This window comes from Sabethes cyaneus, chromosome 2 (assembly GCF_943734655.1).
Source record: "Sabethes cyaneus chromosome 2, idSabCyanKW18_F2, whole genome shotgun sequence".
Taxonomy (NCBI): domain Eukaryota; kingdom Metazoa; phylum Arthropoda; class Insecta; order Diptera; family Culicidae; genus Sabethes; species Sabethes cyaneus.
Genome location: NC_071354.1, coordinates 194841143 through 194855581, shown reverse-complemented (window position 1 = coordinate 194855581; position 14439 = coordinate 194841143). Strand labels below are relative to the sequence as shown.

At 39.1% G+C, this 14439-nt stretch overlaps 1 protein-coding gene across 1 annotated transcript; it reads left to right on the top strand.

The window, feature by feature from the left end:
• The first annotated feature begins 1396 nt into the window (after positions 1 to 1396).
• On the top strand, positions 1397 to 8121 carry LOC128737864 (uncharacterized). Its single transcript, XM_053832598.1, has 4 exons — positions 1397 to 1405; positions 1954 to 2061; positions 7880 to 7962; positions 8031 to 8121. The coding sequence occupies exons 1-4, from the start codon at positions 1397 to 1399 to the stop codon at positions 8119 to 8121; spliced, it is 291 nt and encodes a 96-aa protein (XP_053688573.1).
• The last annotated feature ends 6318 nt before the right edge of the window (positions 8122 to 14439 follow it).

Here is a 14439-nt window from a genome sequence, read left to right as displayed (position 1 = left end):
TTAGAATTTATCCAAAATTATGATCTCGTGTGAAAGTGTAGATGACGGAATATAGCCTTCCATGCATATTAACGCATTAATCTTAATAGTGCAATGCAACCAGGGTTTCCAACTAGTTTCTACTGGTAGAATAGTAAAAGAAATCCTGCGTTAACTTGTTATACACAAGGGATGTACACCATATTATTGAGTAGTCATGGACAATAAAATTATCTGAAAAATGGGTTTCTCATATCATAAGTGTGCTTATTTCTGTACATGAAACATTCTCAAATTAATAACTACACGTGAAAAGTTGATTATACTATTTTATCCGAAATCTCATTGCCATCTGACTGACTTTCAATTTTTTATTCGCTTTCAAAATTTTTGAATTCGACTAAAAATCCTTGTTTGCAGTTTCTTCAAATTACGATACTATAGGATGAAGGTTACAAGTCTTACCGAAATTCGAGTAACCAAAGTTCGCACAAAATGTAGTAGAATTAAAGAGAATCTTTCAAATTTTTCTCTTTAATTCCGCACTTGATTTTAAATATAACAACTTATACTTTAATATTCCTGAATTCGATTCACTGACAGATTAGTTATTTCATCTCAGCTCGTTTTATAGGGAAAGGTCCCGTCAGATTTTCACTTTATTTAAACGGTTTTTGGGCATGTTTTTTTTAATAGTTTTCCAGCTTGAAGAGACTTGAAAAAGGATTACAACAATCTAATTCTAGTATCAACTCTAAGAGAAAAGAAAGCATAGATTATAGGCAATACGTAGGTAAAGCAAATTGATATGACAAATTTTTAATGGAGGCGCATAGTATTCAATCTTACGAAAGCTCCATAGGAATCAAAAATTCAAAGCTTTTATAGCACCCAAGTTTGATTACTCCTGTCGACAAGCTTTCGCTCCGATTATGCTCAACCGTACAGATCCTTGCCATAAAAAGGGTTTCCTCTCTCTTTCGGGTATTGGACCCAGGGATATATACACAAATCGCTGCCTCCCGGTGCCTAGTTACATCGTCGCCGTCTCGCAAAGTGTTTGACGTTTAGCTCTCGTGTGTGATCCCTTTTTTTATTTTCCACTGAAAGATTACAATTTATCTTTCCCCCTTCGCTATCCTTGTCGGTCTATATTATCAACAAGTTGCTAGTTGCTGGCAAGTTAGTCTTCTCGTCGTCGATTCCGGGACGCGTTCGTGTGTACGTGCCACGGAGCAACGGGCAGCACTTCAGTTTGGTTGACTTTTCTCATCCTTCGCTCGTTCTAGTAGTGTCTAATTTGCATTACATACTTCGCATTTCCTTTTGCGAGTGGCCAATTTCCGCTCGCTTGTTAATTGAAGGAGAGTGTAATTAGTGCACCAACAGCACAGACTTTAACCGGGTCTATGACAAAATGAATAAGGTTTGTGATGCCGATTGCTAATTCGTACATAGAGAAGTGAAGCATTTATAAGCATTATAGTGAGAAAGAATCTGCTCTTGGCATTTGGGAATTTCTATCGATCAAAATGCTGCGGCGGCTGGAATTTTTATTCTTGCTAACTATAGATATAGCTGATACAGCTGCGCTGCAGATAATCAGAAGTCATCTTCGCCTTGTCCTTCTGGTGCTTCAGTACAGTCATTACCTCGTTTATGCTATTTATGCGGATAAACGAAAAAATGGAATACATTTATTATTATTATTTTTAAAAAAATATTGAGTCAAAGCCATTTCGTCGAGCTCAATGTAGCAAAACAAAACAAAACGCCTACACGAACTTCGAAGTAAATATATTCGTTAGTAAATTCACAACAAATGGTGGGATGGCTTTACTCGCCGTCAGTTTGAGTCGTAACAACCATCCCACTCACTTAGGATTTCTGTTTTTTTTTGCATTCTTACTGATGTCGTCATCACACTACCGTTTTTCCGGTCGCCACACAACTAAACAACATTTATACCAGCAGATATGGGTTGCTTTCGCAGTGTTAGGCGCAATATCCTTTCTACCTGTAAACGGCCGGATCGTTAAGCGAAGCTACTCGGACCAGAGCGTTCGCGGATATCTGACAGAGGTAGGTTGAGATAACACATCACATAGTACATCACATCACAACATCAGGCGTCGCATTTCGGCATCATTCGTTGTGATTAATGATGATGAATAACCATCGTTAGCAGACATGTACATTAGAATGCCTTTGAAAATTGTGTCGCACAAACTAAACAAAAAGTAGTGAAAACATTTTCTGTTTATCATTTTCACAACAATTGTTTATAGAAATGAAACATAGATTATTATTTCTGTTTTATTATAGGGAAATTTCTTGGTATCAATCATCCCGAGTCACGTTCACCAGAAAAATTAGATTTTTCAATGACGTATCTGAGTTTTCTTTTCCGGCTTATTCCCTTGCTACCGAAAACTGTTCTGTGGGAATTGAAGGGAGCAACCAGTAGCATGCTCATATGATATAACATAAGCAAGGATTCATTTTTACGACCTTTTGCTCTGTGCGTTGAAGCATAAATTTCATTTATCAAATCATCTCATGCTTTACACTTCTTCTCCGCTAAATGATTTATCCGGTAGCAGCCCCACTGGTTTCCGGTTGAGCGAGTCGACACCCGCCAGGAAGTCAAATATTTCCATGGCTGGGGTTCACAAATTTGCTTCAATGCTGCTGCGGTAAATAATGACTTAGATTATCTTAAAACTTTCAAAAGCTGAAGTTTTTAAAGCGCTATTGAGTTAGCGTTGCTTTTGTGGCAGTCCAGAATTGTTTAATTGGGCAAAATCGGCGGTATTTGAAGAATTTATATACGAAATAAAAACTGCTGGGGTTGTGGTGATACAGCACATGAACGATTTGATAAAAAATCTAAGTGACACAATTTGACCTTAATGAAATATTTACTAATTTTGCTAGTACTAAAATACGAATTAAATGCGATAGCATTTTTTAGTCATTTGAGTTTTGAGTTTAAACTTTGTATTTTTATGCTTGTGATTTTCAACTTTTTATTATCGATTTTCACTTTTTACTTTTACCTTTCAACCAGAACTCTGACTGTTTTTAACTTTCGACTTTTAACTTTACAGCTCAATTTTTACGCAGTTTTTAAGTTCAATTTTAATTCTAAATTCAATTTTAAGTTTTATTTCAAGTCCATGTCTTATTTCAAGTCCTATTTTATGTCTAATTTTGAGTCCGATTTGAAGTCTAAATTCAGTTAATTTTCTAGTTGAATTTAAGCCTAATTTCAAATAAAACTTCAAGTTCAAATTAGAACTATATTTTAATGTAACATCAAGTCTAATTCCACGTTAATTTCAAGTCCACTTATTTTCCCATCTGCCTTATCTACCATATAGCTTTGGGATTAAAAGTTTTCTAAGACCTGACCCTTCTTCTTTATCGACAGACTTCGCAACAGGTTTTTAGAGTACAGGACAATTATGGGGCTAGACTTGATAGCCCAGTATCGTACCTCCCTTAAAGTAGTTTGAAAGCTGTGAGTCTTATGAAAACTTCTAGTGGTTTATAATGCCGCGTTAACACGTTTAAACAGTCGTAAGGCGGTTTGATGTGAATGGCTATTTAGAAGCGAATTGTTTAGCAGAAAAACCCGCTGGTAACTTTCTTTATCAGCTTTTGGGAGAGGACTGCTTTAAATCTAATCTAATCTAATCTCACACTAACGCAGCCAATTCTGGAAAGCATCCTGGAAAATGACGATTACTTAAATCAATCAATTTTCTTGTCAACGGCCAGGCCAACTGCGCAGCATGTACCGCAGAGAGAATTCCAAGGAATCTAGTGGAACAAGAAAAATGCCTAATTCCATTAAACTCCTTGAAATCAAGGGGAAGGAAGAAATCGTGGACCTCCCGTACCAAACGTTTCTCATATCATTATCTATGTAAATGATTTATTTACAGTCATTGGGAGTATCTTTGCTAATAAAGGTTAAGTGATACTTCGGACCCTCAGGGGTGAACTAATGGCCTTTAGAGCAGAAGCCAGGCTGCAAGAACTTAAAGTAGCTTTATCATCGCTTATTCGAACATTATTTAAGTGCCTACTTTGTGCAGTTTAGATCGCTTCAAACCAACCTGTAAACAGCAATTACTCTTGGAATTCAGCTACTGTTGTTACTTGGGACACCTTATTAGGCTGCCCGCCCCGTTAACTCCAGGGTACGACGCTGGTCTAACAAGTCAGTCGTCGTATGCTCGAGTCTCGTCTGAGCGGGGCTGCTTATAGAGCCAATATGATCTTTGCACTAGCCCCGTAATTTTCCTGTACTCTAATAACCGGCTGCGAAGTCTGTCAATAAAGAAGAGCCAAGGTCTTAAGGACGTTTACACCCATGTCTTTGCTTTTTACCTTATTAAGATTTATTTACGATTGCGAATTTGTTAGGAAATATTTACGGTAATATTTGTGCATTGATATATGAGTTGGTGCTAGCTGGGACTCCACGTGGTACCAGCTGGAGTACAAGTGATCAAGAAAAGATCGCATAACCTTCCCCGGTGGGTGGGTTGGTCATCTGCTGACCACTGGCGTGCCCAGAGGTGGGCACCGATTCTTCAAAACATGTTTGGGTTTAGAAAACCTCAAATATTTATATGCAAATGTACGTGTTTCTTCTAATAAAAAAAGCATAATGAACCTAATGTAGCGACCCTGCCGCTACTCTCCCATATACTAAAAAAAATCGTGTTGAGTTACCGCCGGTTAACGCGTTTAGGAAGTGCTATTTTTAAGAAGTGAATATTACGATTACACAAACGCGAGAGGACGACGAAAATCAGCCACGGGGATGTGTCGTGCAAGACACCAACGGGCTCAATGTCAGACGAGCCATGATGACGAGACGATTTTTTTTGAGACGACTAGGTGAGTGGGAGTGAGGGGTCGCGAGCGTCAAGGATTGGCGGGATTCGAAGGAGACGTGAAGCAAGGGGCCACAACCAAGAAGCAGCTAGTGAATACCAATGACGATAACATAAAGTGAGGAAGGACGACCTCAATTTCGATAAGTGAAGAAGCAACGGAGGCGCACGGTCGACATAAGCTAATACCGACGACCGCGCCATTTTTTTTTAAAACGAAAGAACCTACAAGCAAAAGTAGAGATGCTTGTTTAACTGCGCTGGTCACGCTACACAAGACCAGCCGAATCCTCGCTACACGCCACATAAGTCCGATCGACTATTTGGGCATATATATATAGGCCAAGGAACCGCAAGAATAAATACGCAGTCTTATCTGCCAGTAGGCCAAGGGGTCATAATATTATAAATACCATCACGAATATATATATATAGGCCGGGGGCCGATACGAAAAAGTTTATTGAAGCCAAAGGGCTACATCACGCAACGCGAAGTACACCACGCGCAGCCAATAAGCCGCGGGAACGACGATTTCTAAGAAGCATGCAGACGACGATTTATTTTTGAGAGACAGTCGATGACGATAATACCACGAAGATTTACTACGATGCCAGATGCCAAATTCCGAGAAGCTGCTCAGATGACACGAGGAAGAATCTCCGCTTTTTCCGACACGCTCAACGCTCCCACCATTCCCCAAAACCTCTCAGATAACGATAAAGATGAATACCATAGTTGCGGTGATCTGGACCGGACGATAACAGGTCACCGATGTCGCCGATAGAACCTACCTAGTTTGCTGAAATTCACAGGAATACATACACATAAAAATTTTCTCCAATACAGTTGCTTACATTATCAAGCAGTGTCACCAATGGCCATAAGCGGCGGGGCACTAGCTAATTACAAGGAGAAAAAAAATATTTTTATAATCAGAAGAATATTATTTTACAATCAATGTATTTCGATCTTATAATCTAATTAAAAAAGTCTAAGTGTCAGAAATTATGTCGGGTAATATTGAAATGAAGTCTATACATATTGTATTTACTATTGAAAAAGGTAGTTGTCCGCCACGCAATTGAGTGTTTTTACCATTCGCCTACACTTCGATTTGCACACCAAGTGCCCATCATTCACCAGTTGTCGAACATCTCTTTCAGCGGTGCTCAACAACTCGTAAGGGGGGGGAGATGTAGCGACCCTGCCCGCTACTCTCCCACATACTAATCCTGCCTGGATCCTATGGATGAAATCCTGGATCAAATCAGGCCATATTCAATCACATTCCATTACGTTTTCATATTACGGCATCAAGAGGTGTTGAACCCAAAATGGGATGGTCAACGCCCGGCTTAATTTACTTAATCTATTTTGAACAACATTTTCAAGAAACGCAAGCCTTTCGCGTTTTGGAAAACAGAAATCAAACATAAGTCATCAAAGTGCTGATTTAGCGCACTTTTGTGGCTGATGAAATATTGACATGCCGTTGCGCAATCGCAACCAAGTCGCTAGCCTCTAGGGTATCTAAGAGTTACATTACGCAGCGTGAGAGTTAAGCTACGAGGCTTCTCACCTGACTCAAATTATTTATCAGGGTTCTCTTTCGTCGCAAATTCGAGCGACCGAATGAACACCTGAGTGAAAGTGAAGGGCGATGGCACTCAGACGCGGCGAAATAATCAATACACGTTAGAGTAGGATGGCATTAGTGTCATGAATATATGAATATGAATATATGGTACTACCACCTGCCTTAGCAGAACATCCGTTCATAGCAATGAGCATATCATGTCAAAAAGAGTTGAAGATATTCAACGATTGGTCATGCTTCCCACCTCTTGTATGAAGGGCCAAACGGGAATTGGTCGATAAGCAACATCACTTACACGTACCAGGGATTTAGAGAATCTCCTTCCAAGGGCTAAGTCGCCTGAGTCAATCGTTGAATAAACCGTCTTAATGCAGAATGACTCCAGCAGGTGGGGAGAAGAGCCCGCTCATTATCCACGATGTGTTGTTAATCGGGCCAAGATTAACCCTAGAAAGTTGACTGTTTCACTCTCCCTAGGCCCACCGCTTCAAACAAGTGCTCTGATGGTCCCTCCCTCTTCCCCATTCTAGTTTATTTATGAAATGTGATATATATGGATAAAAATAGAACAATCTCACCAGCAGTCCTCCGAATGGAATAGAGTTGCGTCCTTTTAGTTTCCATAAGCGCTTCTAATAATTAGTTTATTTTTTTCTTCTGGTATCCAATATCCATGTGCAGTATTAACACTCGTATTGGCCAAAGTTTTATACAGCAAGAGGTGCTTCATAAGCTAAAACGAAAAAAATAATTAAAATAACTTATTTTATGCTTACCTATTAACAAGGTCATGTGGCTCCGTCGTCTGCCCAAAACCTCGATTTTGAGATCAGGAAGCCGGGAACCACCCAGTATCGCACCTACTACTCAATAGAGCATTACCGGGTATGGCCACGTGGAGGCGCTAGGTAGGGGCTTGGGATAGCTAGAGCTTTATTGGACGCTCCTCATTTGCCTTCCCCATTTCATACCCAGTAGGATGACATTAGTGTCATAGAGAAAAATTAAGAATAGGAGAGGGTTTGGAACAGGTTAATCCGCGTGTTTTTATTTCTTTGATTTTAGGGCGGGTCTTAGTATCGAGGGGGCCCTTAAGGCCCCTTCACTAATACTACCAAAAATACCCATGTTTCTGAAACCAGGAATGATTTGAAACGGTGGTGCTGACCTGAAAGGGGAATTCTGACGAGCTTCCATCTGTTTCATATAATAGGGTGGGTAAGACGGGTTAATGATTTTGATTCTATCTAAGTGCATTATCTTTGACTACAGCGGGATTTAAGCAGCGTAACGCCAATCTAAAATAGAAATCCAATTACCAGATGCGCACAATAGTTCCAAATCACCATAAAAACATTTTAGCAAAATAATCAATTACCATTCTTCTTTTAGCGAACATGTTGGTGGAACGAGGTTTGCAAGGAGGAATTCCAACAGCTTTTCCGCTGCAAATGCCCTCAGTGGTCCTACTGCAGGTAGAATCATGAAATTCTTTGTGTTCTGCGATAGCACCTGTAACATAATGAACCATTACTATCCGCAGATCACCTGGACGATACTACAATGCCTACTGCTCCATGACCAATACGGGATACATCTGGACGCAGCCCACGTGGGATTGGGAGGCTGCCTAACCCGGAGTATCTCCTACCATTGTCGTTCGACTCCGCGACTGACTTGACGCGAGAATGACGCTTGCTGCCAATATATGGTTGAAGAGCAATCTTGTTGAAAGGGTAACCATATCGGGAAAGACCAAGACCGGGGCAGACCAGTAGCAAATTGTTCGACTAGAGACCAAATATTTTATATACATAGATTTATAGGGAATCATGCATCGTGAAACTTGATCAGACCAGATAGGCTAGTGCATTTTACAAGAATTTTTATTCGTCGAATCACGTTTCATGCCTAGCAATAGTATATGCAACAATAGGGACTTATCAGGAGGAATGATTTTAGCCAAAATTACCGAATGCTCATACGCGATGTGTGCGTATATAAGTTTTAACTCATTTTATAAATAAATATTTACGTTGCCTAAATTAAATCGTAGAGCACACGTAGGTTTCTAAAACATATCGCGGATCGGAGTAAGTTATCATCCAGCATGTAATACGAATTTATCATATCAATTCTTTTAGAAGTGGTTAAAATGTTGAAAAAGTTTACAAAAAATCTCAGAATTCGGCACTAAGGCTTGTTACTGCAAACAAAAAAACGTTTTAATTGTAACTAGATTAGAAAACGTGCAAAGATTAAATCATTCAGAAATTCGTCAGGTTGCGATTGGTTTGTCGCGCTTTTTATAACCATATAATGACACAAATCAACACCAAAAGTAGGAGAATTTTCTGCAACATTTTGCGCTTGCTATTAGTGTGAAAGAAGGTTTGACAAGTTTAGCAATATTTAAGCAGTTTCCAACATACCGAATGGTTTAGCAAAAGTACCTAATAGTTACTGTACCCGCGGCGTGTTGCTAAATATGACGGACGGGTAAATATGACGGATTGTACTTTCAATCGGAAAAGTTTATTGCCAGCCACAGGATGAGCAACGTTCAACGTTACAATGGAAACAAACTGAAAGAACTCTGCATGAAACAAATGAATTTTGAATAAAGTTAAGAATACTGTTGACTTCATATTTTATAGCTTATTGCAAATGGCAGGTTTCAAGAGATGATGACAAATTTACCATATTTTCAAAGAGGCTCCCCTTTTATTTCTAGTATTGTTAAATAATGCTAGAATCCATTCCCAATGAAATTACGTCAAATTGATCATTTCTCTATCAGAACTGAATTCTGTTGAATTTTGTTATATCTCAAATAAATTGTCTAATGTTCCGCGAATGTTCTTTTGTTAAGTGCCTTCGGTAGTAGAATCTGAAAATATAGAAAAAAGACGAAACTTTTTCCGATTAAATTCTACTGTTCATTTCATTTTGGCAAACGGGCCTACGACTTGATAACTTCAGCAGTGACTGATTCGTCATTTCTTTCTTCAAATTAAATGTGCTAATAATCAATCACAAGAATTTGACTGTTTCACTATAGGAGAATTTTATATAAAAAGCTATTATTAGCACAGAAGTATTAACATAGGCTATATTTCGACCACAGAAAACTACTAATGAACTGTGGTCTGTGTTTGTCAAATCAATTCTGTCATCAAGTATAAGGTGACTTTACCATACCTAACAATCGTTGAACAGAAAGACCTAATCAATGTGCAAACTAAAAGACGCCATCTGTTAAGCACACGTGATTTGTGTTATTATTAGCACATTCTTATCACTGTTTTACTATATCCAGAATGTTATAGCAGATTTGAATCTTGCTGTCGGCTTGCATAATCCGTGTTAAAAGTTCAGTTTTAAATGTACCGTGTGAACAGTGACATCACTTAGTTAACCCTCTAGCAGGTAAAATCATTTTAGGGCAACACTCAATTCTAAAGTTTTGAAAACTCCATGAACTTTTTAGCGAATAACATCAAAACCATATTTTAATGATGTTGTAGTTAATCGTCTACTTTTCCGTTTGCATCAGTCCTAATTTATGATGAAAAATCGAATAAAGAGAACTTTGGTTTGCGGATTGCGGTGTATCGATTGTGTTCGATGAATTAGCACAAATTAGGCATCCGTGATAAACTGTAGGTCTCGACAAGGCAGAAAACTCGTCTGATCGGGTGACAGATCCTAACGAAACCGAATCAAGAGAATGACAAAGTCACTCATTTCGCATTTAACGCAACCAAATGAGCATGAACACTTTTTTTATGCGTCTACCACCTGTATTCAGAGTTAAATCAGCTGTAACCAAATCGTAGCATTTTCATTCAGCTTCGGTGTTTGTTGGAAAATCACTTAAGTATGTAAGTATATTTGCAATCTGCAGCGATCACTATCCTGAATGCCGCCTACAAAGTACTTTCCCAAGTCATCTGTCATGGACTGCACCCAGTACATTATTTGTGAGAAGTTATCAGGCCGGCTTCATGGACGGTCAGTCTGTAACGGACCAAATCTTTACCCTGCGGAAGATCCTCTCCAGAAGTGCTGCGAAGTCCAAGTCCTCACGCATTTCCTGTTCATTGATTTTAAAGCCGCATGTGAATGTGTAAACCGACAAGAGTTATGGAAAATTCTGGACGAAAACGGTTTTCCTGGTAAGCTAACTAGACTTATCATGGCTACGATGGATAGAATCCTGTGCTGTGTGAAAATTTAGAGTGAATTGTCGGACTCATTTGAATCTCATCAAATTATTTTGAGGCAGTGGAAGATCAGTACTATCCTCACAACTGTGTGGAAGATCGGTTACTCTAAATGTACAGGGTGTTCAATAACTTCGAATACACTATAAAAATGTGTTTAAAAAATGAAAATACAAGATATCCTTTTCTGAGTCAATTTTTATTGAAGCAGTGTTTGTTGAGAGCCTTCACGACATATTTGGAGGAAGCACCCCCTCCCCCCCCCCCCCCCTTTGTACTTTATGACGAGCTTGAGACGTTTCTCAAAATATTTCTGTTTAGATCACACATTTTATTTCCGTGCGCTCTTTTAGTTTTGCCGTGAGAATCCAGCTTTTTACGAGCCATAATGGCAGAGGTTTTCGTAATATTTGAACGACATTTTTGACATTTCCCTAATACATCGCACGTTTTCTTTCCACGCGTTCACGGCAAAACTAAAGGAATGTGCGGAAAGAAAGCGTGCGATGTATTATGGAAATGTCAAAAATGCTGTTCAAATATTACGAACACGTCTGCCATTATGGCTCGTAAAAAGCTGGATACCGGGAAAGGAGATGTGCGATTTATCCAGCTTTTTACGAGCCATAATGGCAGACGTGTTCATAATATTTGAACAGCATTTTTGACATTTCCATACGTCGCACGTTTTCTTTCCGTACATTCCTTTAGTTTTACCGTGAACGCGCGGAAAGAATACGTGCGATGTATTAGGAAAATATCAAAAATGCTGTTCAATTATTACGAACACGTCCGCCATTATGGCTCGTAAAAAGCTGAATACAGAAATGTCAAAAATGCTGGTCAAATTTGACGAACACGAATCATGGTGTCCGCTATTATGGCTCGTAAAAAGCTGGATAGTGTTCACTTGCATTTATAGAAAAACTTCAATTAATTTTGATTGAAATCACGAACTCACGGGCTCACAGCAGTCGTATATTGACACGTAACGTTGTAACTGCGGATACTTTTGAAGTGGTCGACGAATTTGTTTACCTTGGTACGTCAGTGACATGTGACAACGATGTGAGCTGTGAAGTAAAAAGGTGGATAACGGCTGCTAACAGGGCCTTCTATATGGATTACGTAGCAAGTTAAAGTCCCGTAGCGTGCAATTCCGTACAAAACTTGCGCACTATAAGACGCTAATTTTCCCGCTGATACTCTACGGTCACAAAGACTGGAGCGCAAGATTCTGCGATAAAGTCTTGTCGGAATATTAGAGGAAGGAGTGTGGCGCAGGTGCATGAATCATGAGATATACTGAGTACACAAAGATGCGGATATTGTGAAGCAACTAAAACACGGCAGGCTACAATGAGCTGGTCACGTAGCAAGGATGCCGGATGAGAAACCAGCGAAAACAATTAGTAGAGAACCCGACAGAGGTAGACGACTTCGAGGCAGACCCCGTACCCATTAGATGAGTGCTGTTGACGTGGATGCTAGAGCAGCGGATGTTATGGGCAACTGGATAGCGGCATCCCAAGACCGAGAAGCGTGGAGACGGCTCTTGAATTCGGTATGGATTCCACGAGCGGGTTGTCGCCAAAAAAGTAAAAAGTGAAGTAAGTAAGCCCCTCCGATTTTTTTATGTAAAATTACCTAAATTCTAAACATGGAAAAGTGAAAACATTTTTTTAAAAATTTGTTTATTTAAACATTTGAGAGGCACTGGCCGAAAACATTCATTAAGAACAGGATTTATTATTTAATGTCGAATATATCGTTACTCTCATTATGGAAGGACGATCGAACTGAACAGCTTGGTGGCAGCTTTTCGGTGTTGCACGAAGATACGCCGTATAGGTTCAAAAACTGCAAATTTGGTAGATGTGTCATCCTGCTAGTCACACGAAATTCACTATATTTCAACGTCAACTGTTGCACATTCATAGGCGGCAATTGACTGTCCCACAGAAGCGAATTTGTCCAAATAAGTTCACGCAGATCGGATAGCCCTTTCAACAGATTTAGTCGAACTGCACTACTGAAAGAGTCAACCTCCAGGGTTTGTAGTTTCGGGAAGCCATCGCTGATTTTTCCATCTATGTATTCTGGATCGTCGCAAACAAATTTAAAGCTGTGAACATTGGGAAATGTTTCTTTTAAATATCCATCATAGAAGCGCATATCTCGCGGTACAATGAATGCGACTATTTTAACGTTTGGTAAACTAAAACAACCATATCCGAAAATTGATTCATAATCGAATAAATCCTCCAAGGCAAGAACCTGTAGCGGAAAAGAATTGTGATTAAAAGTGCAAAATACCAGTTTTAAATTATTTACCTTAAGATGCGATAAACTAGCCAAGCATCGTAATGATGTTACTCTTGTGACATTTATTTGCAATTTAGCCAATAGTGGACAAAGCTTACATAGTTCTTCCAAGCCTTGTTGATCAATAGCTCCCGATCTCAGATCGACAGATGTCAGCTTGGTTTCTTCGGCACATCTTTGAAATACATTAACGTAACCGCTTTCAAAATTCACTCGCAGATGCTCCAGTGGCAACTTTTGAATTATATTTGGTAGATCATAAAGGTCGTCTCGGGTTTGAAGCCTACGTAGATTCGGAGCTAGTTGAATGATGTTAATCCTTGACCTTTTCGTGACTATTAATTCCTCTAAATTATTTCGAACCTTTAGTTTATTGTCTGGCACAATTATGGGCCAGACGAACTGAAGCTTTTTAGCAAGCGGACATAAGTAAAACAGTTTTAGCGCCATAAAGTCCGGTGTATTAGGACCGCAACACACGAGTTCCTCGAGGTATAAGCTGAGGTTCTCCAATAATTTCAGTATTAGCCATATTTCTGATTCTCCCAAAGAGCGTCGGAAACAATACGTTAGGGTAACTATACGATAGGGTCGCGAACTATAACTTAGCCCCTCAGCAGTCTCTATCATGCTATCATCGTCAAGCTTAAAATTTAGTCGAATATGGCCCAAATAGTGGTAATCAAAAGCCAGATCATTCCATTGACGACATACCAAAGAAAACATTCGTCGATACCCCAAGTCTGGTAGAAAACTTAGAATTCGCTGTAGTACTTTGATGGGAAGGTCGCTGATGCGCACCTTGCGAGAATCCATGATATCAGCCGAACTAGTTCCTCTAATGTCAGTGATATTCAACCTTCTGGTGTCGATTTATATCCTAGTCCATTAGAATATAATTTGTATTTATATATGTATTTCTTAACTATAATTTCATGATCGTACTTACGCCGTAAAAGTTTACCACTTTCCAATTTTAAATTCGTGAAATGAATTTTGTATAGTTGGACTTCGTAGCTAGTTTTCCACTTTGAGAATCGATACGATGCGGTTAAAGGTAGAATCAAGGTTAGAACTAACTAAACTAATAATAAAACTAAATCTTATGCTACTCGCTGACGACTCCGAACAACACATAACAGTAACGAAAAACTAATCTTAACTGATTGGAGGTTCAAATCAGAATGAAAATTATTTATAATCAGTATTAGTTACAGGGAGTCAAGGATACCTGTTGCTATACAGTTTACTACGATCCATCCAACAGTTATGCTTATCGCACGATTTTGAATATATTTATTGTCAATTGCAAGGAAAATTGTACCGTCCAAAGTGCGATATCGCTCATAAAAGTGCTCAAGAAAGAATTGAAATGCTGTTCAATTTTTCCATTTTCAGATA